Raw genomic sequence first — 26,413 nt, forward strand, 5'->3', positions numbered from 1 at the left:
TGTGATGCTGAATCCAGCCGGTGGTGGGCCCTCCTGCCCCCACTGCTGCCCATCCAGCTGTTGTCCTGGCGTGGCTTGTTCTTCACGTCATTCATCAGTACAGGCTGTCTCTACAGTATAATGCAATCGTATTATATTATTGAGTTGATGATAACAAGACACAGTCCAGCCTTCAGGATGTGTATAAGAGCCAGACAGGCAGTCAACAGCAAGATATCTCCTCCATGGCTCATTTATCTACATAAAAAACATATTTTACATTTATTAAAAGCATGAAAAAGTTCAAGTCTGGACATTTTCTTTGGGATTGAAGAGTCACATCAACATTTAATCAGCAAAATATTCAAGTAAATAAAAAAAACATGACAGCCTTGAGGCGACTGCATAGCTCCCTGAGGGCAGCGAAGATAAGCAAGTTGGAATTCCACTTGGAATTTCATTAAAGTGAATGCTGTTGTGCCCTCTGAGGCTGTTTTACTTGCTCAGGTTTCACTGTGGAGATGGAGAGGCAGTACATGTTAACTGTACTGCTGCTAGTTTCTGTCCCCTGAGCCTCAACACAAGAGGTTTTGTTGATCTAATTGAATATGTGGCTTCTTCGGTATCAAGGATAAATCAGCAGCATGAGTAATCAGGTTACGGCGCTGAGGAATATGCGTGATACAGCAGCAAACAATGTCAGCTGGTCACACACACACACACACACACACACACACACACACACACACACACACACACACACACACACACACACACACACACACACACACAGGACTGCTTCACATGAAGGGAGCATCAAAAGCTATTGAGTAAGGTTTCCCATTATTAGTTCACACCCGGATCTGGTTAAACAGGATCATGTACGAGCTGGAATCAAATGCCACAGAGTGGAGACCTCGCCCATTTTCATAACTTGTTTTTTATGTATATCAACATACATTATACTGAACTTTAACCTTAATGTTCACTATAACGTTTGCATCTTGTTTCTTTTCATTTATATTTCTCCAGGTTGTCAAAATTAAGAGTTTCCACTTTAACATGCAGTCTTTATGTAACCTTTTTATAGAACCCAATATTCTTCTAGACTGGGAGAGAAGAGGAGAGGAGATTCTCAACACGTCACGTCATGTTCCGGCTTCTTCATCACATGGATCCTACTCCACCCGACAGGAAGCGCTGCAACAATGGATAACAGACACGCCAGTTCCTCTGTCCTAAGGAAACACAGATATGACTAATACAGAAGTCAATTCTACACAGATGTCACACTTTTTTTCCAAGCACCCACATGTGGAATACCAGATGTACTTCTAATATGCTCCCAGTGCTGTTGTGTGTAGGAGAGAGTGGGTAACACGCGTGTGTTGTGTTGTGTGGTTATTTCTTTAAACATATTAAGGTATCTAAATATTCCATGATTGTAGAGGACCATATGAGTCTTACTGTTGATTTAACCGATGTGAAGAAAAAGATACATTTATTTCATTCAACCTAAACTCACCATTGAATGTAAATTTACCTAAAATAAAACAGAAAATATAATAAATGTGACAAGTTCAATTTGGCAGCGCTTAAATTTCTAACTCAAAGATTATAAAACTGAATTTAAAAATGCTATGGTTATTTACAGGATTACGTGGTACGTTCGAAAGACTCCATTTCCCATACTGCATTGCACATCCGAGGTGAAAGGTTGAAGACGTCACGCTCGTGCTCCTTTGAACTGGAACCATAACAAACATTTGAATTAGCTTAACGGGACCGTTTCGTTTCTCTTTCTGCGTTTTCTGTATTAGACTTGAAGTCGTTCGTTAACAACCATGTCTGGAAAGGCGAAGGACATCCTGAACATGGACCTGTACGGGTTACTCGGCATCGAAAGCTCTGCTACAGCGAAAGAGGTGCGTGAACGAGCTAGCAGCTAATAACTGGCCACAACGCAGAGCACCAGCTGCCCTTAAACGAGCTAGTGGCGTTAGCGGACGCACCCGGAGGAGACACGCGCTCCTAAAAGCAGTGTTAACGACAGGAGCTGGCGTTTGGCTCCAGCCTCCACGTGTGCGGTGACATCGAGGTCCTCAGCGGCGAAAAGCCCTGCTCTGCGCTTCTAGCAGTGTGTAGAAACACGGTGACCCCCGTGTCACGGCGTCAACGGGGAACAGCAGTTATCTTTTCTGTGAGGAAAATAATGATCGCTTAGACAAGACTCCATTAAGAACCGGCTGCGATGCCACCAAACGGCCGAGCGGGGGCGACATCGCACCGCTTACGGTTTCATTATCATCCACTATTTGTAGTTAAACACTGGAGAGATGCAATTGATATTAAATCACTAAAAAGGCCAAATTCATCAGCAATTCTTTTGGAATTGTCCAATTTAATTCGTATTTTTAATCTAAACCCTGCAACTCCCCCAAACGCCATTCACATAATAAAATTGGTAAAAAACATGTAAAACATGTAAAAACATCTAAAAAGAACCAGGCAAAATATCAACTTTGTGGCAGTTTTGCTTGCTCTTAACTTTGACACCTTGGTATTAATATTAATTTAACAGTTAACAACAGTACTGCAGTTACAAACACACACACACACACACACACACACACACACACACACACACACACAGACTCAACCTATTTGCCAACCATCCTAAATATAAAGACTGATAAAAACTAATATAAAACATTAATCAACAGCATTATATGTATTATTTATATACTTCTCTTGAAAAAGCAAAATTGTCCATCAAAATATGACATTCCGCTTAATACATCCTACTTGTTAACTGCCGGACAGAAAACAAATTAACCCAAAAAAAAACAAAAAAAACATTGACACCTTTATGTTTAAGCTCTCATTTTGCATTGCAAGAAAAATATAGTAAATGCATCAATTAATGTAGGAAAATGGACGTGGTTACTGGTGGTCTCAGAGGTTTAGACCACTCTGTTATCAGTTAAAATGTGATCACACTACATTGCTGCTCTTCTACTCATAGTTAGGACCATCACTTTCCACCGTTTGTCTACTCGATGACATTTTAGCATGCTTGGATCGTTGGGAAGCTCCATCAGCTCTCTACATTTCATTTCCCAGCCTACAGCGGTTCACCATGATGTCCTAAATCCATCCCTATAACCACCTCTTCTCACAGTTTCCATCATCTAAAATCCACAAGCCCAGAGGGAAATTACAATCACTGCCAAAATGAGGGAAGAAGTTAATTTCTTAATTGGATTTCAAAGTCCTGCCTTCCCCAGAGGATTATCCTTGAGGAAGTTAGCGGTTGTGGCTTGGGCAAAATTGAAACTCCAAGATGCACAAGTCTTTTTCTGTGGGGTCTCGTGATGTTCGACAGAGATAGCAAGGGTTTATGTGCGTATGTGTAGTGCACGAAGTCTGTGGAGCTCCAAAATCAATCAAGTGTGTGAAGACAAATGTCATTAAATTGGCTACTTATAACAGTGTCCTGGCCCACACTTCACCGCCGCTATCAAGCTTGTTGTTTATGTTATTTATAAGAAAGCGGAAGAAGCTCTTCCAGAGCCTGTTTATGTGGGATGAGCCACAGCTTGTAGAACACTGTACTGATTCAGGGAATTCGCATTCTGCATTTTCTCTGGCTTCTATTTAGTGTTATTTTCTATGATTGCTGCTGTTGACCTTGGTGTATGATTAACTGGTAATAAATGCTGGTCAGACTGGAATGTCACAGCCTGTGATTGACTGACTATGAATGGAACTACAGGACTGTAGACTAGACTCATTTATTATTTCAGGTCTTTTACATCAGACAGAATAAATACATGTTTGATATTTAATTCAGGGATCTGCGTTTCAGATTATCTCTTTCAAACTAGAATCCTCTTTAGCTTCTAGTTTGTGTGTCCAAGTCTGTGCTTTCTCAAATCAATTAAATCTTGTGTGTTACAGCATTTAGGAGGATAATCCTGTTATTTAACAAAACAGCAGTGTATGTCTAGTAGAGAACATGTTGTAAATGATACTTGAGGGAGTGGAGAAATGATGAAAGTAGTGGGAGATGGAGAGAAAAGGAAAAGTTTAAATAATTAAGTGAAATCTAGAGACATGTGTGTTGACTGGATATATAAATCAGAGGAAGACGAAGATGTGCAACATGGCTGTTCTCCTCTCCACCATGAACGCATCCACGATGACACGTTGTCCAATATTTGATCTGGCCAGAGATTTCCCCAAACGCTGTCAAACATATGCTACATTTACAGCAGATCCAAAGGCTTGTTTATCTTGTCAGCAGGTGATGAATTGCATGAGAGCAGAGTGAGTGTGAGCTGAGGACACGGCTCCCACTGTATTTCAGTACGTACATACTTCTCAGTCACAAAGACATGCATTTAAATAGCATAACCCTGTGTGCCAGGCAGCAAGGGTAAACATGCAGTAATGATGTCTGGTCTCCTAGTCTTCCCTTGAACCAGGTTCTCATTTACTATTGGAACTGCAACCAGGGATAAATGGGATGCTGACTGTTGGATGAAAGAAAGGACTTGTGACATGTAGGAACTAGTTGAGCCATGATAATCTCTAGAGGGTTCACTAAAGGAATGCAGATTTCATCTTATTATGTAGAGGACTTGCTCTTGTCCCTTGGACATAGGACATCCATCCTGATGTGTCTAAAATGTCTGTCATGGGCATTTGTAGGAGTTGCTGTTAAACAGGCTCAGACACTGATGGATTACACCATTCTGCTCAGCTCCCTCAGAGTATAGTTGCCTCAACCCTCACATTCTAAGTATAAAACGGTGCATAACCTTCACAAGGGGGAAAATTGCATTTGCCAAAGGACAAGGTGTTCAGTGCAGACATTTCCCAGACACAAAGAAATAAGCTCCCAGATTCAGTGGCCTGCAGTGTACAGGCAGGAGATTGATTTGCACCAAGGGGCTCCATGAAAACATGCAGGAGGTTGGCGTGTTTGATTACGACTGGTGAGAAAGCGTAGGTCAGTGTGTGTTTGTGTCTGAGGTGGAAGTATGGGCGGCGCATGTGCCAAGTCCTTAGCATGCGATGCATACGTTGAGAAGGCTTGCGTGGCGCGCTCCACTTTCTCTAATAAAAACCACCTTGTCATTAGCGGATCCCTACTAGGGCCAGTGAATGGTTAACATTCCACCAAGTGACCCAAAGTAAAAAAAAGCAACTATAACTAAAACTTCATACGATGCTTCAATACTCAGAGGTATCATTTAGTTTTTCCACTTTGGTTTTTCAGCCCCCTGAACGTTTGGCTACCAGCCTAAAATATTAATGGCAGCCTTTTCAAATTTGTTTTAGACAACGGCACTTTGTTTGTGTGTGTTATTGTAACAGATTTTTAAGTTTGGACAAATATGGACTAATATTAGGCTGCACCTCGGGCCACATTTCTCTAGCAAACTGGCAGCGGGCCTGAGAATAGTTTGATATTTTTCTGTGTGTAATTCACTTCCCACTATGTGTTGTCGTGGCTGGATTCCATGAACAATATGTCAAAATTATATGTCAAAAGGACACGAAGCACAGGACCAACTCAGGTGCTGCTTTCAGCCAACAAAACACCAGACCAGCATCGCTTGTCCAGACTGTTACAAGGTGGAGCGTTTATTTCAGTGGGACAACGTATTATTCAGATTTGGGTATTCTGAGCCAAGGGCGACTGGCTAAAGATACCAGAGAAAGAAGACTCACATGGACAAAGTGTGCGCTTATGTGGATGATTAGCATTTTCCAGTCTCTCTAACCCCGTGGTTTTTTTCTGCTTCCCTCATAGATCAAGAAGGCTTATCGACAGAAAGCCTTGACGTGCCATCCAGACAAGAACCCAGACAACCCCAAAGCAGGTAGGTGATCAGTCACACAGCAACCTTACTGTTTACAGTTTATTGTTTAATGATAATTAGGCTCAATCAAATTATCAATCAGCCATAAGGCTCCAGAGAATCCGCACCACAGCGTCTTGTAGAGAAGCTCTTTTAACTCAGACAGACAACCTAGAATCAGTATCCCTGTAGGAAGTCCGACCAAAGCCTCTGTTCCCTGCTGGCTTTCTAGCAGGACCAGTCTAACACCACATCACCATCCACGCTCCAGGCCCCTTGGTTCTGAGTCCTTCTGTGGCCTGTCGCTCACCAGCATGTCAATAATTAGACCAGGAAATCTCAATGTAGCTTTGAAAAAAAGCGGCTCGGACAAAAGTCTGGTCATGAGGCATGTTTTAACGGGAGGTTTATGTGGTTGCTGGATGGTTCAGACAAGATTATGTAAGGAAGAAAAAAATCTTGGAAGTTGGTGGTGTTGGGGAGTTGGGAGGGATAATACAAAGGCAGGGGGTCGGTTTCCAAGAAATGGAAACGAAGTGGTTTGGAGGGCCTCTACACTTGAACCCACACACCGACGGACCTCTGCGTGCTGCACGAGAGCGGAGCCATTCTTAGGACTGGCTGCCCCTCAGGGGAAGCTCTATGCATGTAAGAGGTAACGCTGGGGTCAGGGCCTCTCACAGAATGAAGACCCCACCCACCGTGCTGACTCCACAGCCCCCCACATATAGCGGCACTCGGAGCGGCTCCGTGGGCACGCCAGGCGCCCCCACTCGGTTGCATTCCGCTCCATTATATGCGTGTAGGTAATCTGACCACCTCCGCTGGCAGCGTGATCTCCAGAGCCCCCATTTAGCGTGCACTGCCAGTCCCCACAGGCAGTAACTGGATCGGTGCTCTAGGCCTCCCATAAGTGAATGATTAAGCCTGACTAGTGCAGTGCAAGAGTTGTGTGTGACGCGTGTATGAATGGGAGCCGGATTGTTGTCCCCTGGGTGCGTTTCTGTGTGTTTGCGTGCGTGTATGTCTGAGTTTTGTGTGTGTGTGTGTGTGTGTGTGTGTGTGTGTGTGTGTGTGTGTGTGTGTGTGTGGCTGTGTCATTCAAGAATCTAATGCTTCTTTCACTCAGCAGTCTTGTCCTCCACATATCAGCATCGCTATCACTATTTTAATCTCTATTACTATCTATTATATATTTTTTGCTCACAGCAGTGGTGCTCGCATGAAAACCCAAATCCTTTCAACTGTCCTTCACTTTCTTCTAGCGGAGCTCTTCCACCAGTTGTCCCAGGCTCTCGAGGTGCTAACGGACGCCGCTGCTAGGGTAAGATCACACACACACACACACACACACACACACACACACACACACACTCTAACACAATGCATGTCGGTCTCTGTTCTGTTTTCAGGCTGCCTATGACAAGGTTTGTGCTGCCAAGAAACAAGCAGAAGAAAGAAACAGGAAACTAGATGATAAGCGAAAAAAAATTAAGCTTGGTGAGTCCTTTTTGGTTTCTCACAGCATCTTAAGACTATCGATTTCCTGATTTTATTTTTAAATTTGCCCTAGAACTAACCTTACAAAGGTTGGCTTATTTAAGTGAGGGGGAAACCGGCATTGACTGTAATAATCTTTGTTAGTTAGAAGGTACATTTTTAGATGATCAGTAGTGAATGAGGACATTACAGAACCTTGTGTGTTGCTGTAACAGACTTGGAAGCCAGAGAGCGACAAGCAGAAGCTCAGAGCCAGAGCGTGGTGCAGATTACAAGAACTCTTGAAGAAGAGGTAAGACGTTTATAGGAAGGATCTGAGGGACGGTACTGAACCACACACTGAGTAAAAAAAATTAAAAACAACAACAAGGAATAAGGTATTTCATCGCATCCAGGAAACTCTCAATCACCCAGGTGCTTTTATCCTGGTCTTTGTCAAATGCTCCCCTCTGCTTGGCTTGAACTCTGCCTAAGACTTGGGTCAAGAACAAAGGCTCTTTTAAAGAGAAGTTGTTTTCTCATTGCCATCTCATAATTATCAGTAAACCCATTAGGTGATTGCATGACTTAGTGCACTTTCTTCAGAATAAAAATGGTGCGCATGCTTTCAGTGTGAGTCATGGCGTGCGGTAAAAGTACTTAATACATATAAATACGTGGCCAGGTGCCATGGGGGAGCAGCTAACAAGGAGGTGGCTGGGTTCCATTTTCAGTCTCGTGTCAAGGTGTTATTGCCTTAATTGATAAAATAAGGTGGCCTGTACACTGTCCTGGAAAAAGAGGACATTAACATAGCTGTTTGGAAACGACTAGCGCATGCAGATGTTGAATTACATCAGCGCACGATGAAGAGTCAAGATTATGACTATGCTGTCAGTACATCTGCTCAGTGTACATCACATGTGTCTTGGTTGTCTGTTTTCACCAGATCGCCCGTTTGAGGGAGGAGGGATCCAGGCAGCTTGAGGAGGAACAACGGCTGGTCAGAGAGCAAATCCAAAAAGAAAGAGAAGCGCAGCTGCAGCAAACGGGGGACTGCCCTCAGAGAAGTATGTAAGCTATGGAACTGTGTATTTAACAGAACAGGCTACTTGTGAGGTTGTGTTTGCATGCAGTCAGCTCCTCCCTACATGACGCTAGGTCTGCTCTTACACGCACTTCAGTGGCTCATCACACCACAGCATAAGCCATACATTTACAATGTGACAGCAAAGTCATCAGCATGAGCTGCCCTGAGCTCCTTATTTCTCTGCGGCACAAAGTCAATTGTTTCTTTGTCTGCCCACTGTTTTTCCACAGGATCAGACAGATGCTCCAATAACAGCGGAGTCACCCCAAAACTGAAGGTAGGTTCCTTAAAGAACCATGCAGAGAGAAGCAACTGCTACATCTGAGTGAAAATGCAGACAGAACCTCAGCAGAGACTGGGATAAAATCGTAGACATTTGTGATTTATTATTTGGAGACCACATATGCTGTCTCACCGCTGAGTGCACAGGCTGTTCTAATGGCCATTCCTCCAGAGCAGGCCCGGTATCGTCAGAAGACCTGTAGCCGTGCCAAAAACGGGCTTATTGCATTTCCTCCTGGAAACGGCCAAGCCTGAGCGTATTACCGGACACTTGGGATGTTAGCTAATGTGTTTAGATATTAAATCTGGTTTTAAAATATGATAGCTATCTAATGCAGAAGCATATTCCCCAATGTTTGTGTGCTCAGTTAAAGATACAAACAACATCTGTGGGACTGAGAGGGACACAGACTGCATCATGGACATGGGAACAGCATAGAGTGGTCTGTCTTTGCTGCTGAGTCCTGACCGAGCTACAGAATAGAACACACACAGCAAACCACAGGCTTCACATCATACAACTGTGTCAACGCAACAGTGTAGGAGTGGGCGAGAAGGTTATCGGTGGTTGCATGAGTCTGTTCTTGGAAGAAGAAGGTACATTTTAAACTGTAATTGTTGGTAAAAAAAGAAATGGAAATTCCCAGAAATGTTTTTTTCTCTGACAATGAGCAGAATGCTGGAGCTGAGTCAACGCTCGCTGCTTGCCATTTATACTACTAATCCAGTGTTTGGTGCGCTCCTGGCTAGACTAGATGGGCTGTTAATAGATGTGAGAAGTGGTCCAATATCGCTCCTACAGGAATTCACATTAGACATTATTTAATGACAGGACACAAGATAAGAGAAATTATTAAAAGTCTAAAAATATTAGGCAAAAATAGGACTTTCAAGAGCAAAAAATATAAAGTGCAGTATGACAGCTATCAAGAATCAGAAACAAGCAAATGGGTTAATGAAGGACCTCAGACACCTTTGAATCACTTCATTCTGGGTATCAAATAAGTCACTCTGGTCCAGTGGTTCATGTTTTAAGATTTGCCCTTTCTGTGTGTCTGACAACCTCAGCATGAATGGAGAGTTCTCGGTGCCAGGGTGATGCTGAGCTTCAGTGTTTACTTCTTATCATGCAGTTCTTATTTCCATAAAGTTCTCATGAATAACCTCTTTCTCTTCTCTCCACTTTCTGTTTCTAGTTGAAGTGGAAGTGTAAGAAAGATGACGAATCAAACGGAGGCTATGCTCAGGATGTTCTGCTGAGACTTCTACAGAAGGTGCTGTTAATTCTGTGTAATGTACTAATAATTAAAGCCAGATTTATCAGGACTTGTAGGCAGTGCTGCTTGCAACAGTGTGTGGTACTGACCCAAATAAAAATAAATATGTTAGGTTTTGTGTTTCTACTTGCAACATCTCTTGTGTCCAAACTAACAAAGCTGCCTGCATCAGGCCATGAGGTCTGCATGACATCAGTGCTGCAGAGGCTTTTATTTTTTCCCTTAAACAAGGCTCATTAAGTTTTGTTGCAGTGAAAGTGCTGAGGGCAATGTTGTAGTGCCCTTTTAAAGCCATGCACAACACTGTGTGTGCCCTGCTTACCAGGTGATTAATCAGTGCCCAGGGAGCATTTGGAAATTCGCTCTTCTCATGCAAACTTACGCTGCGATCCGTCACGCAGGCTTTTGGTGGGGCACAGGTCGGCCTCCGCCGAGGACGGGCCGAGTGTCACTGACGTCAAGCTGTTTGGAAAAAGGCGTCTGAGGTTCCGCTCTGCACGCACTCAATCAATACGGTCGAGGCAGGAGGGCTGAGGAGCGCCTGGAAAAGATGATTATTACTTTTTAAGATTCATAAGCACTTGATTTTTAGGGAAATAAAAACATTTTAAATGGCACAGTCCAGTGAGTGACAGCTAACGGTGTGGGAAAGCAGTACACTATGTGTGTACTTGTATACGTGAGGGAGCTTGGCTGGCTGAAATAATATATCTTCATTTAAGGGGAAAAACATGTTAATATATTTATGTTCCATGAAACAGAGGGCTCCTTTGTCAGTGTTGGCGTGCTCCACAGTGTCCTTACCAAGCGTACGCATTCCTGGACCAGCGTTCTCAGAGAGATACATTTTCACAGTCACATTCTCAAAGCTTGTAGTTATAGTGGAGACAAACTTCAGGGAATTTTTAAAAATGTTGGTTTTGCTGAAGGAATCTGGTTCAACCTTCCTTCCTAAAATGTGCTTCTGACCCTGATTTTACTCGCTCTTCACTCAGCTTTTTCTTCCCATTCTAATGTTGGGGATGAGGTTAATCCAATCGCAGCATTATTGCCCAAAATGCTGTTAAACACTGACCTACCTTAAATGATCACATCCAGTCCCGCTGTCTTTTTCTTTTACATAGTCACAGTGAATTTACTTTTGTACATCAGTGATTATTGCATTCAAAGTGGCGTAGTCCCAAACACATGAACCGTATCAATAGAGATTTAATAACTAAACACAGATTGAATCCTTTTATTCCAGAAGTTGGTCGCATTCACCAGTGTTCTCAGCCTTTGAGTCGGCATGTGCTTTGTGTTTTCATGGTTTTGGTTTGTGCTGTGAAAGGAAATACTAATTTGAATGTTCTGCATACTCTTCCTCTATTTGACTTGTCTTTTATTTTGCCTCTTTTTTTACTTCTAGTATGGAGATGTTTTGAATGTGATTGTATCTAATAAGAAGAAAGGAAGTGCTGTGGTTGAATTTGCAACTGTTAGAGCAGCTGTAAGTATCTTACTCATCTCCATTCTGTTTCCTCTCTTTACTCTGTGTTCATCCATGAAAATCTCCTCCCCAGCAGACATTTGCATGGAGCCACATTTGTTTACCATGACCCTGCCTCTAAGTGATTACTCCAGAGAGTGGCACCTGTCGTGGGCTTCCCAGCCTCAGGACAGTCTGTTTGCTCACTTGGTGAAGTGGGTTCCTCTCTGTCTGGATCCTCAGGCCCTGCATTTCTCTTGTGGCTTCCTCAGCACATGTGGTTTCTGCCAGTGGAGCTTGTCTGTCAGTTTACCAGGACCTGGGCACGTTGTCCGTTCGGTCGTCTCACATTGTTGCTTCCAGTGTTGCACCAATTAAAGGCAAAGTTTGTCCGTGTCCACGTGTGTTTTTCATACGTGCACTGTACAAAACTGTATAAAACAACGTCACTGTATAAAAATGCTGGCTTGGAACTTATTTAACATATGCCAGAAGGTGGAATACATTTAAATTGTCCTTGTATTTTAAGTGACTAATGGATTATCTTGTGTGTTTAGGAGCTTGCAATTAAGAATGAAAGCGGCCTGAGTGGAAACCCGTTGAAGATTTCGTGGCTAGAAGGAGAACCTGAGGTCACGGCTCCAGCGTCTCAGCCCGGCCACTTCGTGCCTTCACAGGTATCGTATGACTGACAGTGTTGCAGCTCTCCCCATGCTCTTCACTTCCAGCACAAATTACTGTTGCCTAAACACTGTTCTGCAGAGATACATAAATCCTCTGAGGTTTTTCTTTTTGCATCAGATGCGTGAAGATTGCCCCACTGCTTGCATTCTCCTCATCTGGCCTAGAACAATGTGTTTGGTTAAACGGACCACAGTTTATTTGCTTTGCAGCGTTGAGGCATTGGCCCAAAAGCTCTGATGGACCACAAATTTATGTGCCTGACCCGAGACACCCCAGGAATGCTGCGCTTCTCTTCTGAGCGCAGGAGAAGCCGAGTGCACTAATGGCAGCCTGGCACGTGAGGGGGATTAAATGCCCTCGCTGGTGCCAGGTGAGTGTGTGTCCATATGAGGAAGTTACAGGTTTGTGCCTGCAGAAGGTTTGTGCATTCTTTCTGCACAAACCCACAAGGTTTTATTGAGGAAATGTACTTTCCCTGTGATGTGTTTCCTCTGGTGACTTAGAAATCACAGTAGTCTCTATCGCAATCTCTACTTTTTAATGGATTTTACATGCCTCGTATTTCATCTTCGCTGCCAGAGCATTATCTCCATTCCCTGAGTATAACCTCATTCCAGCTAGAGAATCTACAGTTTTCTGTCTCATTACATTTAGATGAGGGGATGTTTTGTTTCTGCCGTGTCTGTGTCTCCTACGCTGCTGTGATCTTTACGTGTGATCGGGTCATTAAACCCCCAGCTTAACTGGCTTTCACCCCGCTCTCCCGTCTAAAGCCCTTGTCAGGACCAGCATGTGAGACGCGGCTGCCCTGTGAGACTTGTCACACTAATCTTGTTAAATGTTATTCTAGTAACCCTGTTTGCCTTAGAGATAGCTGAGTCGATTGTTATCCTGTGTTCTGCCTCTACGTATGAAAACACTGCTGCAGTGGCGTAATTTTCACATTGGTCCTCAGTGAGAATGCTCCTCACTGAGGAGGCCCCTCATGACATAACCAGTGTAGATATTAATAATGTTGATCCACATCTGGCCTGGTTCAGTGGATGCGGGTACCTTCTGAGTGAGAGCATTAAAGAGAAGCCAGAACCTTGGAGGTCCTACAGCAGGAATCTGAAAGTCAGACCCCTCTCGGGTCGACTAACTCCTACGCTCCGGCCAGCTGCAATCACACCGGAGCAGCCTGGGTGAGGACGTGCTCCTTTAACCTCATCAATCCAAACACGGCGCTCACAGTCGCTCTCAGTGCAGGGAGCTTGTAGACACACATGAATGACTTCAGCCCTGGCTCCGGTTCCAGCTATTCTGGCTTTGATAAATGAATCTGAGGCCTGTGCGAGGCACTTAATGGAGCGTCCTCAACCTGAGACCGCCCCCTGATCCTTCTGACACCTTGAACTGCGCTGCACCGTGATTTTCAGTCAGAGGGGAAACCTGCCGAACCGCTGTCCGTGTAGAACATGTAAGTAACTAAATGGACTTTTAGTAGTTTCTGCCGCTCCCACACCATCTTGGATAATTATGTGCCTTTTTACTGGCAGATGGAATGTTTGCGCCATCATTAATCACTGTTACTTGATTAATGGTTTATTGTTGAGTTAACGTACCATATTATGACTGCGAATCCTCCCAATGGCTGCTGCTTTGATCTAGAGCTGGAAAGCCATTATAGGCTTCCTGCAACATTAAACAGATGCACTAGGATTGTTTTTACAGCCTAGTGATTGAAAAGTGCACTGTCACCGAACATTGGCCTCAAGTCTGCAGAAAAGGGCCCGAATGTGGCGGTTCATACGCATCTATACCTGTTCTGACCCACTGTCTGATTCTGATACAGTGTGAGTCTGTGTTACAGTCATTACTACTGAATGACAGTTTAGGACTTCACTTAAATAGAAATTAAAAGAACACACTCCGCTTGAGGAAGCTTCACATTCTTTGTCATGCTGCCAAAGGACATGCGTCCTATTTGCCGCAATAATATTTTTAGTTTTTCACTCAGTACCTGACAAAACAAAGAGCTTCTCCTTGGCAAGACGACAGCGTTTCTTGGTTTTCTGTATGAGTGCTCCCAGATGTGATGGGATTCTTCACAGCTTGGCCAATACGTACAGCGCAGACAAGATAATTTGCCTTCAATTATGGGCTCTTTCTTCTCACATCAGTCTTGTGGCCGAACACTTGTTGAACTTAGGTTTATGTGCGATTCTTTATGCTGAGTCCTTGAAGCTTCTTCCCCGTAAGAATCCATATGTGACTTTTTGAAAGAGTATTATATGATTCTACTGCACCCTGGTTATCAACTGAATGATTTACAGCAGGTGCTGTAGAGGCTCGATTACTGGGTTTCATCACATTTCGTGACTATACATAAAACCTGCTTGACGTGTCTAATTCAGGCTCGTGTGGCTGTTTGCCTTGGAATCACACTGTGCTGCTTGTCCAGTTCTATAATTTCTCGAGGAGCTGTTATGATAGTGATAGACACAGTTTATTGCCTCCTCGGTAGCTCATGATAATTGACAAGCCAAAGAAACGTCAGTCCATCAGAGCGCGTGAATAATCTCACACAAGATTTACTTTAATGTTGACACCCAGCACAGCTATGCACAAAACCACCAGTCCTGGAGCTGAACACAGGCTTTTTGTTGCTTCCCATAGTATCAAACAGTGTATTTTAAATGCAACATGTTATTATCATTTGAATGTATAAGAAGTTGGATCAATGGTATTCAATTTAAAACAGATACACACGCATGCACATGCACACACAAACCTGTGGCAAACGAGCATAGACACTCTACAAGTACCAGTTTGACCACACACACACACACACACACACACACACACACACACACACACACACACACACACACACACTGTGCCAGCATGTGTGAGATGTATGTTTCTCATGTCTGGGCCTATTTGGTCAGACGGTAGTGTTTAAATCCTCATCAGACTTATTCAGCAGTAATGGATGTCTCTGGTCCTGCTCCCTCGACGCCCCCTGCATATGTGGAAGTATCACATAACCTTTTACCGCTTCCCTCCTTCTGTGCCACTCGCAAGTGCATCAGACTCTGATTTGCAGCTAGGAAAACCGCCTTCTGTGCCGCTTGTGGAGGTCCTGGACCTGTGGCCTGCTTGGTCTGCCGCCCAACCTGCCACCACTGCTTGGCTTTTATTGGAAGCAGAGCGGCGTGTTTGTTTTCACTGCGTTGCTTGGAATGACAGATGGGGGGTACGGTACCTTGTCCACCTTTGAGTGGGGCCTCTGGGATGCGTGCGGAGGAAAAATTGCCGTCTGCACTCGGTGGATTGGCAAGCACGCCGAGAGCCAAGACATCGCAGCTCGAGGACCTTGGCTTCTCGCCGCAGCTTTTTTTCTTTTTTAAAAACACAATAGCGTTAAGTCTTAACAGCCGTCTTCGGTGCTGTGTCGTTTGGGAGCTTATATTTGCAAAAGAAGGAAAATTGAAGCTCTAAAAGTCTTTTTCAATTAAAGATTTGTTATTAACCTGTTGCACTGTATGTACAACTGTGCATCACAGTGTAATATACACACAGTACCTGGGTCTCCTTGAACGTCTCTTTCATTATTGCTTTTACAAATTAACATTTTATCTTGAAATGGCACTTCCCATTTCATTTGTCTCTGCATCGTCCTGGGTTAATACACAAGGATATATTCATCGTTATTTGAACAGTTACCACTAGAATATTGATTTGTCCAAAGTATCATTGTTTAAGTCAATAAGTTGCCGTCCATCTAGTTGTGGAGTTTGTCCATTACCTGAAGAACATCATCCAAGATGGATGGACCCAGGTCAAGGCTGAACGAGAAGCCGCTGTCGTCCTCTGTCTTCTGTCCAGTTTTGTCACAGGTCTCTGTTGAGAGTTTATTTTTGCCTGAAGCTACGCTTTCAGGTCCAAGACTGAGTGGCTGCTTGGCCGCGTTATTCCCAGTTTGACACCCGTCCTCCTCCTCCTCCTCGTTGTCCAGCAGGGGCAAAGAGGTGCATTTCTTTCTCTTCTGGCAGATGCTGCGTTGGGGCTCGACGGAGCCGTCCGAGGATTCCGAGCCATTGGTCTCGACCACGTTGAGCCGAGGGGGCTTTGGTGGCGGAGCGCAGGCCATGAAGAGGTTCTGCTCGCTCCGAGAGCTATGTAGGAGCAGACTGTGGCCCATCTTTAGGAAGGACAGGTCCCCGAAGCTGTCTCTGTGGGCATTGTTGCCAATATGTGTGATGTGTCTGAAATCGGCCAGCGGTAAACTGATCATGTTGACGGACAGCACCTCGCGCCGCTTGGAGCTCCTGGGCCAGCGGCCGGAGGACGGCTTTGTGTGGAATGAAGTTCTGAGCGGCATCTTGGCAGATCAGGCTGAGAACGACAGAGATTTCTTTGTCCTTGTATAGATCCCTCCTGGCTTCCTTTGACAGGCAGTCCTTATAAATCCTCCGTAAAGGGTGAAGATTAAAAGTCACCTGCAGCAAAACAGACAGGAGAGAATTTGACGTCACCAAACAGCGATGCCTCATTTCCTGTGAAGATAATTTGTGGTTATCGGTGTCTGATAATCCAGGTCTCCCTCTCATCACGCTGTAACGTTGAGGTCTGAGCCGGTGCCTGCCCTCTAATTCTGCTCCAGATGTAAATATTGGATTATGTCCGTCTGCTCCATGTGAATCAGCAGCTTCATGCACCTGCTGGACTTGACTCTGCTGTGGAGCTTTTCTTGCTAAACTGAACAGGTTTAGGCAGATGTGCTCTGCTGCATGTCCTTCAGAGGACGTTTAATCTAAGACTTCCAGCAACACAAGCTACAAAGTATACTTCTCCTATTAGCACTTATCTTGCTGTGAGCTGTTGTGTCTCTTCACATGTTTGTTTTGGAGGATCGTGAGGATTTACTGTAAGTTGTGCCAGAAACAATGAGGGCAGAATCATGTACAGACAGTTATTAGTAGCTTGGCTCGCAGTCAGTTTATTTAGACGTGGTATGAAGGTTACACACCCTGGCTCTGGAAGGTAGGAAATATTTCATGAATCACGCGAATATTTAGTTTATTTTATGTTATCAAAATTTCTCTTCCACCAAAAGAACATTCAAGCGAAATGATACAATAACTAAAAACCTGGATTAAAAGTCAATAGTGTTTTTTGTTCCGTGACCTGTAGAGATTTAGAGTAAAACAGAGCTCAGTTCATCAGCGCTTCCATGGCGATTAGATAATCCACTCAGTGTCTGTGATTTTACAGTCTCCTCTGCCCACATTAGATCTGTGTTCGTGACTTGAAACACTCACTCTGTAAATTTGTAAATCACTGCAGCAAACAGGTTTTGTTGGCCTGTAAAGGTTTTATCGGCACTTTAGTAGCAGCGGGAGACTGGAGCGCATCGACACAACAGCATTCCTTTCCCAACTCGTCAGTTTGGCCGAGGTGGAGGCTCAGGATTCCAGCCACGACTATCGTGTCGAGGAAACACTTCATGGCCAAGTAATCTTAAAGAAGCCCAATAAACCGGGGTCGTTTGAATGATCCACCTCCGCGTTGGCGTAAATGATTCGTCTTTACGGCGGATCACGAGTCATTCTGATGAAAGCGTCTTGAGATAAAAGCGGTAATTTTTACATTTTTCCTTTCACACAGTCACTGACGCAAGTAAAACCTGAGGAGACAAAGATTTGTTATTTGATTCTTACCGTTATTGAGGATCAAAAGCAGGACATTTGAGCCCCTCACATGTCTGTCAGGAAACGAGGTTGTTTCTACCTGTGCAACCTGAGAAACTCTTCTTTGACATGACTGGGCTTGTTGAGCCGTTACAGCCTGAAACACAACAACAGGCGGTTTGAATGATGGACTCATCCACACGCAGGCCAGCTTTCACTTTGAACGCTGCTGCATCAGAACCGAGGAGGGTCCTACCTTCAGCCGCCTGCTTCCTGAATGGAGCCCTCACAGTCTGAGCTCCAGGATCCTACAGGTGTGCTGCTGGTGAAAGTCTAATTTGCCTAAGAGATAAGCAGGTGAGGTCATAGTGCAGGCGTGATGATGCATTCAGGCACAGTTTCTATTCTTCCGTTCCTTCAGTTTCTATCCGCAGTCGGCCGCTTTAGAGGATTTCCAGCCGTCGGGTGATGTCGTCCTGGTTGCAGTGAGTCAGAAGCGTCAGTCAGTCCTGGTGGGTGTTCGGCTGCACCGTCACCTGCACAACATGCAGGTGCTGCTGACGTCACCCCTGAGGTATTAAAGGCGCAAACTATGGAGCTCAGCTCATGTTTAACATGAGGACGATGCGTGAGAGAGGGTTAGTGTGAATCGCTGTGCGTGCGTGCGTGCGTTAGAAGGGACCAGGAGTGAGCAAACAGGTCAGTGACTCAGAGGAGGTCAGACCTCTAATCTCCGTGTCATTGTCTGCCTCTGCTGTCCTGGTTTCCTGCCGCCGTTGGGCCCTTGTGCCTGACTGGAGGCTGGAGCTCCCCTGTGGAATCAGCAGACATGCATGAACAGGCACGCTAGGTTTCACAACACGCACGACGGGTTGCGTTCCCATCTTCACGCCCCCAGCGTGTTGTCTCTGCCGTTGGAATGCTGGAGCAGCGCGGCCGCGGAGGTCGTGCCGGAGCGTTGTTTTTGCGCTCCGTGGAATTTGTTTGTGTTAAAAACAGCAGCGTCAGAGCATTTTGTTGTGCCCTCACAGACAGTAATTATCATTCACTGTGATAATTCACTTCTGGTTTGGAGGATTCTTCTCAACCTGTGTCGTTGTTACAATCGCCATCACAGGAGGCCGCTCAGATTCTCCAGTTCCACCCTGAAATGGGGACATTGCTATTAATCTCTTTGTCCACAGTCCTTTTATTGTTCTCCAAACATAAACACGCATGGTGGGAAGGAAATAGACAAATCATGTCTTACACCACTCCTCCAGCGCTTTCAAACGGATCCAATAAACAATGGGCGTGTCTCCTGCTCCTCACTCCAGTGGACACCAGACGCAATTACTCACTCAGATCGAATGATCATAACATTTACTCACGGCATTTTTGAACATTTCTGTTGGGACGATCCCACTTCCTCTTACAAATCCGACCACTTCCAGGCTGATTTCACGCTACAGGACGATCAGCGCGAGGAGCTGGTGAATTCCAGTCGTCTCTGCTGTGCAGCCTCTGGGCTCAGGTTTAGGCCTGGCTGCATCTCTGCTCAAGCCTCTCTTTCTAAGGCCTGACCATAGCGGCCAGTGCGGTTGCATGTAGCTATGCTGGGCCTGAAATCTGGGATGCTGCATGTTTTCTGTTGCTCTAGGATAAAAAACTGTTTCCAGATATTGCTTTGACTGGCGCTAGAAGGCCAAACTGAGGCTTTGGTGGATTTTCTTCTGGCCCTTTGTTGTGTGTTCTCCAGCTTCCGCTGCATCGAGCCCCAGAAGAAACTAGATTTACAGCAAGCACAGTTTGATTGTTTTATATGTAAAAAACGAAACCACTGTGGTTCTGATACAAATGAACGTGGAGATGCGTGGTTTCCCCACAGTCTGATAAGCTTTAAAGCAGTCAGTCTGTCGTTCATTGCTGCTACTCTTTGTGAGTTTGTCATTGTCGTCACTGTTGTCCTCACAGTTTGTCTCCAAAGTTATGACTCAGTGATGAGTTGAGTTTCTTTGACGGCGTTCCAGCAGAAACTTGTTGTCTGGCTGCTGAGAGGAAGTTTAGACAGACTTCTCAACTGACAGCAGTCGCAGCCCAGGCGTCGTTCTACACAAAGGCAGACTCATCAGCGCGTGACAGCGCAGAAACAATATGATACAGACTCCAGTGTAGTCGGCACAAGTGCTGTAGATACCAAACGTTAATGTTTGTGTGTGTCATTCAGACAAAATGATCTCTGTCCGTTCTAATGCCTGAGCTCTGACATTACTACATTCTTACAGCCCTCTGGACCCTTGTGTTTTATTGGGAAGTATTTTGAAATCAGACAACTTTCCCAGAAGCCTAGAATGTGAAAGCCATAATTTTGCCATAAAAGCAAAATTATGTCTTGGACACCAAGGAGACAACCCCCCGAGTCCCCACTGCTCGGCTGCCTGATCGTCTATCATAAACGGAGCGGAGTTCAGGGCGCTGCTGGCACGTCTCCTCGGCTTTGTTTTTTTCTAAAGGCTCTGCCTCCGTGCAACTGCTTTCTGTTCTGTCCAATAGCATGACCATGTCCAACCACAAGCATGCTTTCATATAGAAAAACACACACTTACAGGACATGGCACCTCACTTTGACGTCCCAGCATTGAACGCTACTTGCTGACTCTGCACTTCACGCAGCTCCACTCAGTCGGTCCAGGATTTATATTGTTGTCGGGGACAGTTTAATACAGTGCTCATTCCTTCAGTTGGTGAAAATGAGTAAATACACATTTAGATTTATTTTCTGTACGTTAAATTTGTCTCCCATGTTGCCTTCAAGGGCGTCTGTAAGTTGTGAAGCTTGCGTTTAAAAATAATTGACCTGTGTAATTGTGCTTGTCACAGTCAATAACCTGTAGACGGACTCACTTTGCATCTGCAGAGGTTTCCTCCTCAGACACATGGCTCTCGCTGTCAAATCAAAGAAGTCTTGTGCCAGAGTTTTATTCAGGATCCAGATGTTTGCAGGTTCTGTGCATTTAAGGGTTAAGTTCAGGAAGTAGAATTGGGCCTTAATCTCTGCGGAGTGTTTGTTCTTCACTAACAAAAACAGTGTAATAGGCCAGACTTTGGGGTTTTATGTCTGCCTCATCTATTAATGAATGATGATTAATCCTCCACCACACTTGAGTTCTGCTCAGAGGAATTTCACCTTGGCCTCGTGCTGCGTGTACGGTACCCCGCTCGCTGGCTGTTTGTTTGAGTTAGCAGGAGGACTCGGGCACCCACACACTCACACATAGTTTCACGCAAATGCTCTCCAAAGAAGTCTTCGCCTCTCATAAATCACACCACCAGTGTAGTGACACACACAGAACCCAGCCCGCGCTTCCACACACCCCACATAAATAGTTCCTTGATTAACTTCACCCCAGAACATTAGAGGGAGAAATGTCAGCCCTGACCGGGGAGCGGGTCGGGGGAGAAGCCCGGACCGGGGAGCGGGTCGGGGGAGAAGCCTGGACCGGGGAGCGGGTCGGTGGGAAGAAGCCTGGACCGGGGAGCGGGTCGGGGGAGAAGCCCTCTGTGCCATTCGAGGCACTGCCGGCCTCTGGATCAGTGTATCTGACACCTATACTGTCTGTATCTGAAGTAATCCACTTGTCAGATACAGATTTGTTGTGAGTCCTCGGCGCAAAGTTAAGTAGCAGCAATCATGGAATGGTTGTAGTTTGGAGTCAGAGAAGGAGCCGGAGGCTCTCGTTAAACCATGTTCTGGTATCTGGTATCTGTATAACCAACAAAACAAAACAAAAGCCTTTGATGATTCCACATTTATCCAGTTACTGCCCAAGCACATGTCCGTCACATGTCTCTGTTGATCATTTACGCTCATGTACTGATCCCCGGCTCCAAACACAAAGTCCAGCCCACACGTATCTGGACCTGAGCTCAGCAGAGCAGCAGTGTGTGTGAAGTACCTGCAGGAGGAGCGACCGCCGTTTGGAGTTCGGCCGAAGCAGCGTCTTCCTGCGTCCGTATTAATAGTGTCAGTCTCACAGTGCCCACATTTTACTCACCCCAAGCGTTGGAGCGAGGTGCAGCTCGTCTGAGAGCTGGTGCCGGCAGCACAGCGGCCACCTGTGCTGCGAGAGGCCTCCTGCTGGGAGGGAGTGTGAGAGTGTGCGCTGCGTCGGTCCTGGTGGGATCCATGGCGTCACGGCTGGCGCAGGGTCAGACTGGGCTGTGGCGCTGATGCTGTGGCGCTGATGCTGTGGCGCTGATGCTGTGGCGCTGATGCTGAGCTGACGTCACAGCCGCGCGCTGCCTCCGCGGTGGCGTGCGCTCGCTGTGTTGTCGGGGGCTTCTTGTTTGTGTTCCGTGGTTTCCTACTCACCCCGGGCCCCAGTCTTACTCACATACGTCCGCAGCGGGTTACACGGTGATACACCAGCAAAACATGCACATGCTAGTGAGCACCGCAGGCGAGGAACGCGGCCTCATCCTGAGAGAGATGCATCACTTCACCCGTGAAGCACCTGCTAACGCTCACAAATCCCCCGAGCGTCTGAGCAGCAGAGCAGCTCGGACCAGTTCAGGCTCGGGTGCACTTCAGCGTAGCGGCCAGTAGAGGTCAGGCTGGAGCGCTTGTTGTTTCATTTAAAGATGCTGACTTGTTTATTTACCTAATGGCGTTTGCGTGATATTTCATGGTTACTCATCAGACGGGTGAGCTCACATTACTGGAATGATAATAGCAGCTTTCCTCAATCCAGAAGCGGCGTGGGGGTGGGGGTGGGGGGGCGACTTCCCTCCGCCCACCCTCCTCTCCCTTCCACTCTTACCCTCAGCGTGTGGATGCTGGAGTCCCCGTGATGCGTTCCAGATGCATCCACGAGGCCTCACCTCTCAGCCCTTCACGCACACATGTGTTGCTCTCTGCGCCAGCTCTCTGTGTTGTTAAGGAGACACTTCCTTGGCTCCGCAGACTTCCTGAACATAATCCAATAAAACAGTGGCTCACTCTATCTCCTGCCGCTCCGAATGGCAAAAGCGCCTCAGCGCACGCATCGTCTGAATGGCTGCAATCACCGTTGTCTCCCGCAGGGCTCCCTGACGAACGAGCGGGACTACGAGAGCGTGGTGATGATGAGGATGAGGCAGGCTGCCGAGCGACAGAGACTCATAGAGCAGATGCTGAGGGAGGATGAGGAGGACACGGCCAGGTCATAACACAGGAGACTGTTTCAGGCTTTAGTTTCATAAAGCCTCGTACTGTATGTGTGTGCTTATTGTTTGTGTATCTACAACATTATGTGGTGAAATAAATGCTTTTTAATCATTTTAAAGTCATCATTTTAGTCAGTGTCTTGTGTTTTTGAAGGATGATTCAGAGAGGAGAGTCCAGAAGAATGACGACCGTTATTAGTGGTTTATTTGAGGCAATAATATACCAGAGAGCTTGAAGACATGCAGTGGCTGGATGATAATCAGGTAACAGATAACTGTCAGTGTCGACATTACATCATTGCTGCAGCCGAATGAGTTTAGTGTAAAAAGCTGGACTTTGCTCTTTTTGGCAAACTGTTTCAGAACCTGAAATTAGTGTTGCAGCAGTGAAATCCAAACCACAGACCCTCGATGTGACTGTGGAAATAATTCCTTGTGAGCGGCACGTGATGAAAAGCGAGCAGCCTGGAGGCCGTCCATTAGGATCTGGTGGTCTGGATGATTGTTCCCCTGCTCTGTGTACACTACATCCACGGAACGTGCTGCTTCAAACTCTAACTTTCCCACGTTGAGCGGAGCTCGAAGTCGTTTCACAGTGGCTTTATGTAACGCTCACCTACTGAGTTGTGCTCGTTCATGGTCTCTGCAGACCGTGCCCACTTTAGGTCACACTTCATCTCTTGTTGTGTCTGTGGAGCATCAAACACGCTTAGGTTCCTTCCTCGGGGGCGATGGCGTCATGCTGTGTCTGTGTTTGGGGGCGTGTGTGTGGTGTTTGCTCTTGTCACTCTGTTATTTAGGAGCCACATGACGGCGCGTCCACATCGGACCCAGTCTTCTGCCTCGTCCGCGGCTCCGTTACACAACGTCCAGCTGTGGAGCGGACTCGTGTGGTGGAAGACATCTGCTCCTCTCCTGCAAAATCCCCTCATCACATGGCTTTGTTTATGCAAAGCCTTTTTCATATCCCGGCCATGTGAAGGGAAAAAACAGTCCACAAACACACAAACTATCTAAATGACAGCAGAGGAAATATAATTACAGGAAACATACTGACCACCGACCCAGCCCTGAGCCCACCGTGGCTCCGGCTGCATGCGAAGCGGGACAGAGGGAGGATGAACCTGCTGCAACAATTAAAACACAGCCGTGACCTCATCGGATCCTCTTTCTCTGCTTTCATTGAATTATTTGTTTCAAAGCTATCGTGTTTTCAAACAGCATCTGGAGCCTCTGTGATCACAGGACTGGGAAGCACCAGCACATTGTGATCCCTGCTGCATGGGCGGGGGGGGGGTCATGTGAGAGGCAGCAGATCTGGCTGCGAGCGGCTGGACCCAGGCGTGCACCAGCAGAACCGGGCCAGCAGTGGAACCACCTGAGCTCCTGGCTCTCGGTGCGCATGCATCGTCCCCCTAGGGCGCCATAGAGCTGTGTGCACGTGTTAATCTGGGATTATTACACAACATGTTCAACATGGTCGGCGTCAGAGTCGGGCAAATGGTTGTCTTCAATTAACAAGTACACAGACAATCAGCATAGTCGCAGAATTTAATCACTTGCAAAAGCAGCGTTGTAGGATCATGTAGGTACATATGCGTCAATGCAAACAATCCTTTGCTGCAGCGTCGCACAAACTCAAACAACACAAAGCTGGACAGAGACTCTGGACTGCGGCTCACGTGCGACGCGGCGGCGGCGTCACTCCTTGTCCTTGTGAAGGCACCACACCAGCGTCTGTCCCACGCCCGTCATCGTCAGCACGCGGAAGCCGATCCGCTCCAGCTTGTCCAGAACCAGGCGCGGCGGCTCGTCCACGTGGTACTCGGAGCTGGAGGAGCAGAGGCAGAGGGTGAAGCAGCTTCCAGGCCCAGTGAGCAGCCAGAACGCTGCTAATTGTTCTGGTGCCTGTTCACTTCCTTCCACACCTTGGTCCGTTTCCCAGCAGCAGTGACAACACTGATCTGTGCTCCGTCGGCCTGAACAGTTTATTCTAAAGCTGCAGGAGCCTCCCTGAACCACAGTCACAGCTCTGCTACACGTGTTCTGGTCTCAGCTGACAGCAACATGTACAGATGAACGATGTGTCCTTAAACGCAACACTAGACTGAGCTGCTGCTGCTGCGGGGCGGCGGCTCTACGTCACTTTTAACGTGCACGCGCACTTTTTCAACACTTACAAGTTGTTTCCCAGCATGGTGGTTTTCCTTGCTCCCAGGTAATTCATGACCACGGGGTCGGAGTATTCATCCCCCACGTTGGTTGGACCCGTCTCCTGCAAACAGACACCAGGTCGTTAATCTGACTAATCTGCAGCGTGTTGCGTGCGCAGCTCTGTCTGCACCTGCAGCTCTCCGGCATCTGGACAGTCCAAGAATAGATCATCTAATAGTCTGAGGCTTCAGAACGAGGTCGCCGCTGACGCTGCCGTGGTGTGCGCGACCTGTTGCGCGCAAAACGAGCACGCGCACTCAGACACATGCGGCGCATTGAACGTTCCCAGCGTTTCTAACATAAAGCAGTGCCCGTCAAATTGTTGGCCTTAAAGCGACGTGAACCGATCACCAGTGTCGGAGGCCGTGGAGCGTCTCCTAAAAGCAGCACGAGCCGCTCGCGCGCTGCGCGGACGCACCAGTCGGATCTGCGTGCTGATCAGCATGTAGGGCATCCTGCTGCCTGCCTGGCGTCGCACCGCTGCTCCCCTGGAATCACCGACCAGCTTCTTGGCGGACGCGACACAGCCTCCGAGTTGCGCTCCCGTCGCCAGCGCTTCGCGGAATGCGGAAACGCCCACCGACACGGACCAATCACAGCGCTCCAATCAGCATCTGTCCGCCCGCCGGCGCTGCAGCGCCTGACCCGCAGTTTGTTGACAGGAGACTGGAGTCCGTCAGCGCCTGATCTGCGGTCAGCGCCGTCACAAGGAAATGAATCATTCATATCAAAATGGTTTGGTGCAAATCACCCAGGTTTGAACCTAATGTTTCAGTGCATGCATTTTATACAGTGCTTTTATTTGCTTGTATGTATTAAATTGCAGCTACACTGGATCTTAAATTTCCTTCTCAGAGCTTTATTCATTTCCCTTTTCAGTGAGTATTATTCATTCTCTGTGACTGAGAGGGAAATTAAAGCCTGAACAAAGCAAATCTGAAATAGTGGCGACTGAGATAAAATCAGCAATATCCATGTGATGTCCCACCGATGCCAGAGAAGCCTGACGGCCCTGAATCGGGCCTTGCAGTGAGAAGAGCAAGTCACAGCTGATCTGATGTAAACACGAACACACGCAGCTTCTCTCTTTGTGTCCTTGCTTCTTTGTTCTTCATTGAATTTTCATGCAGTATCACATTTTGCTGCCTTTGATATGGATGAGGCTCCCCAGTCTGCATCAACCTGACGCCAACTTCAGGAAGGAAAACAGG

The 26,413-nt window shown here is 46.5% G+C and overlaps 3 protein-coding genes and 1 long non-coding RNA gene across 7 annotated transcripts; 1 reads left to right on the forward strand and 3 right to left on the reverse strand.

The window, feature by feature from the left end:
* Positions 1-98: 98 nt before the first annotated feature.
* LOC114848948 (uncharacterized) lies at positions 99-3,614 on the reverse strand. Of its 4 annotated transcripts, XR_003784521.3 has the most exons (4): positions 1,992-3,614; positions 1,632-1,726; positions 1,505-1,522; positions 99-1,217 (listed from the first exon to the last, which is right to left on the reverse strand). It is a non-coding gene; the product is annotated as an uncharacterized LOC114848948 (long non-coding RNA). The 4 variants fall into 4 exon arrangements; XR_008693728.1 differs by lacking the exon at positions 1,505-1,522 and having other exon boundaries at positions 1,992-3,598; XR_003784520.3 differs by lacking the exon at positions 1,992-3,614 and having other exon boundaries at positions 1,632-1,743.
* Positions 1,763-23,111, forward strand: dnajc17 (DnaJ (Hsp40) homolog, subfamily C, member 17). The gene is made up of 11 exons (XM_029139866.3): positions 1,763-1,904; positions 5,801-5,870; positions 7,115-7,173; positions 7,262-7,349; positions 7,565-7,641; positions 8,278-8,398; positions 8,649-8,695; positions 9,897-9,974; positions 11,386-11,466; positions 12,003-12,122; positions 22,866-23,111. Exons 1-11 carry the CDS (start codon positions 1,824-1,826, stop codon positions 22,989-22,991), a joined length of 948 nt encoding a protein of 315 aa, XP_028995699.1. The 5' UTR covers positions 1,763-1,823; the 3' UTR covers positions 22,992-23,111.
* LOC114848941 (cdc42 effector protein 3) lies at positions 14,687-22,473 on the reverse strand. Its single transcript, XM_029139868.3, has 3 exons — positions 18,061-22,473; positions 17,835-17,961; positions 14,687-16,613 (listed from the first exon to the last, which is right to left on the reverse strand). Exon 3 carries the CDS (start codon positions 16,493-16,495, stop codon positions 15,896-15,898), a length of 600 nt encoding a protein of 199 aa, XP_028995701.1. The 5' UTR covers positions 16,496-16,613; positions 17,835-17,961; positions 18,061-22,473; the 3' UTR covers positions 14,687-15,895.
* Positions 23,112-24,521: 1,410 nt separating the features above from the next.
* On the reverse strand, positions 24,522-25,949 carry gchfr (GTP cyclohydrolase I feedback regulator). The gene is made up of 3 exons (XM_029139877.3): positions 25,621-25,949; positions 25,169-25,263; positions 24,522-24,819 (listed from the first exon to the last, which is right to left on the reverse strand). The coding sequence occupies exons 1-3, from the start codon at positions 25,654-25,656 to the stop codon at positions 24,690-24,692; spliced, it is 261 nt and encodes an 86-aa protein (XP_028995710.1). The 5' UTR covers positions 25,657-25,949; the 3' UTR covers positions 24,522-24,689.
* Positions 25,950-26,413: the final 464 nt, after the last annotated feature.

Source organism: Betta splendens, chromosome 22 (assembly GCF_900634795.4).
Source record: "Betta splendens chromosome 22, fBetSpl5.4, whole genome shotgun sequence".
Lineage (NCBI taxonomy): Eukaryota > Metazoa > Chordata > Actinopteri > Anabantiformes > Osphronemidae > Betta > Betta splendens.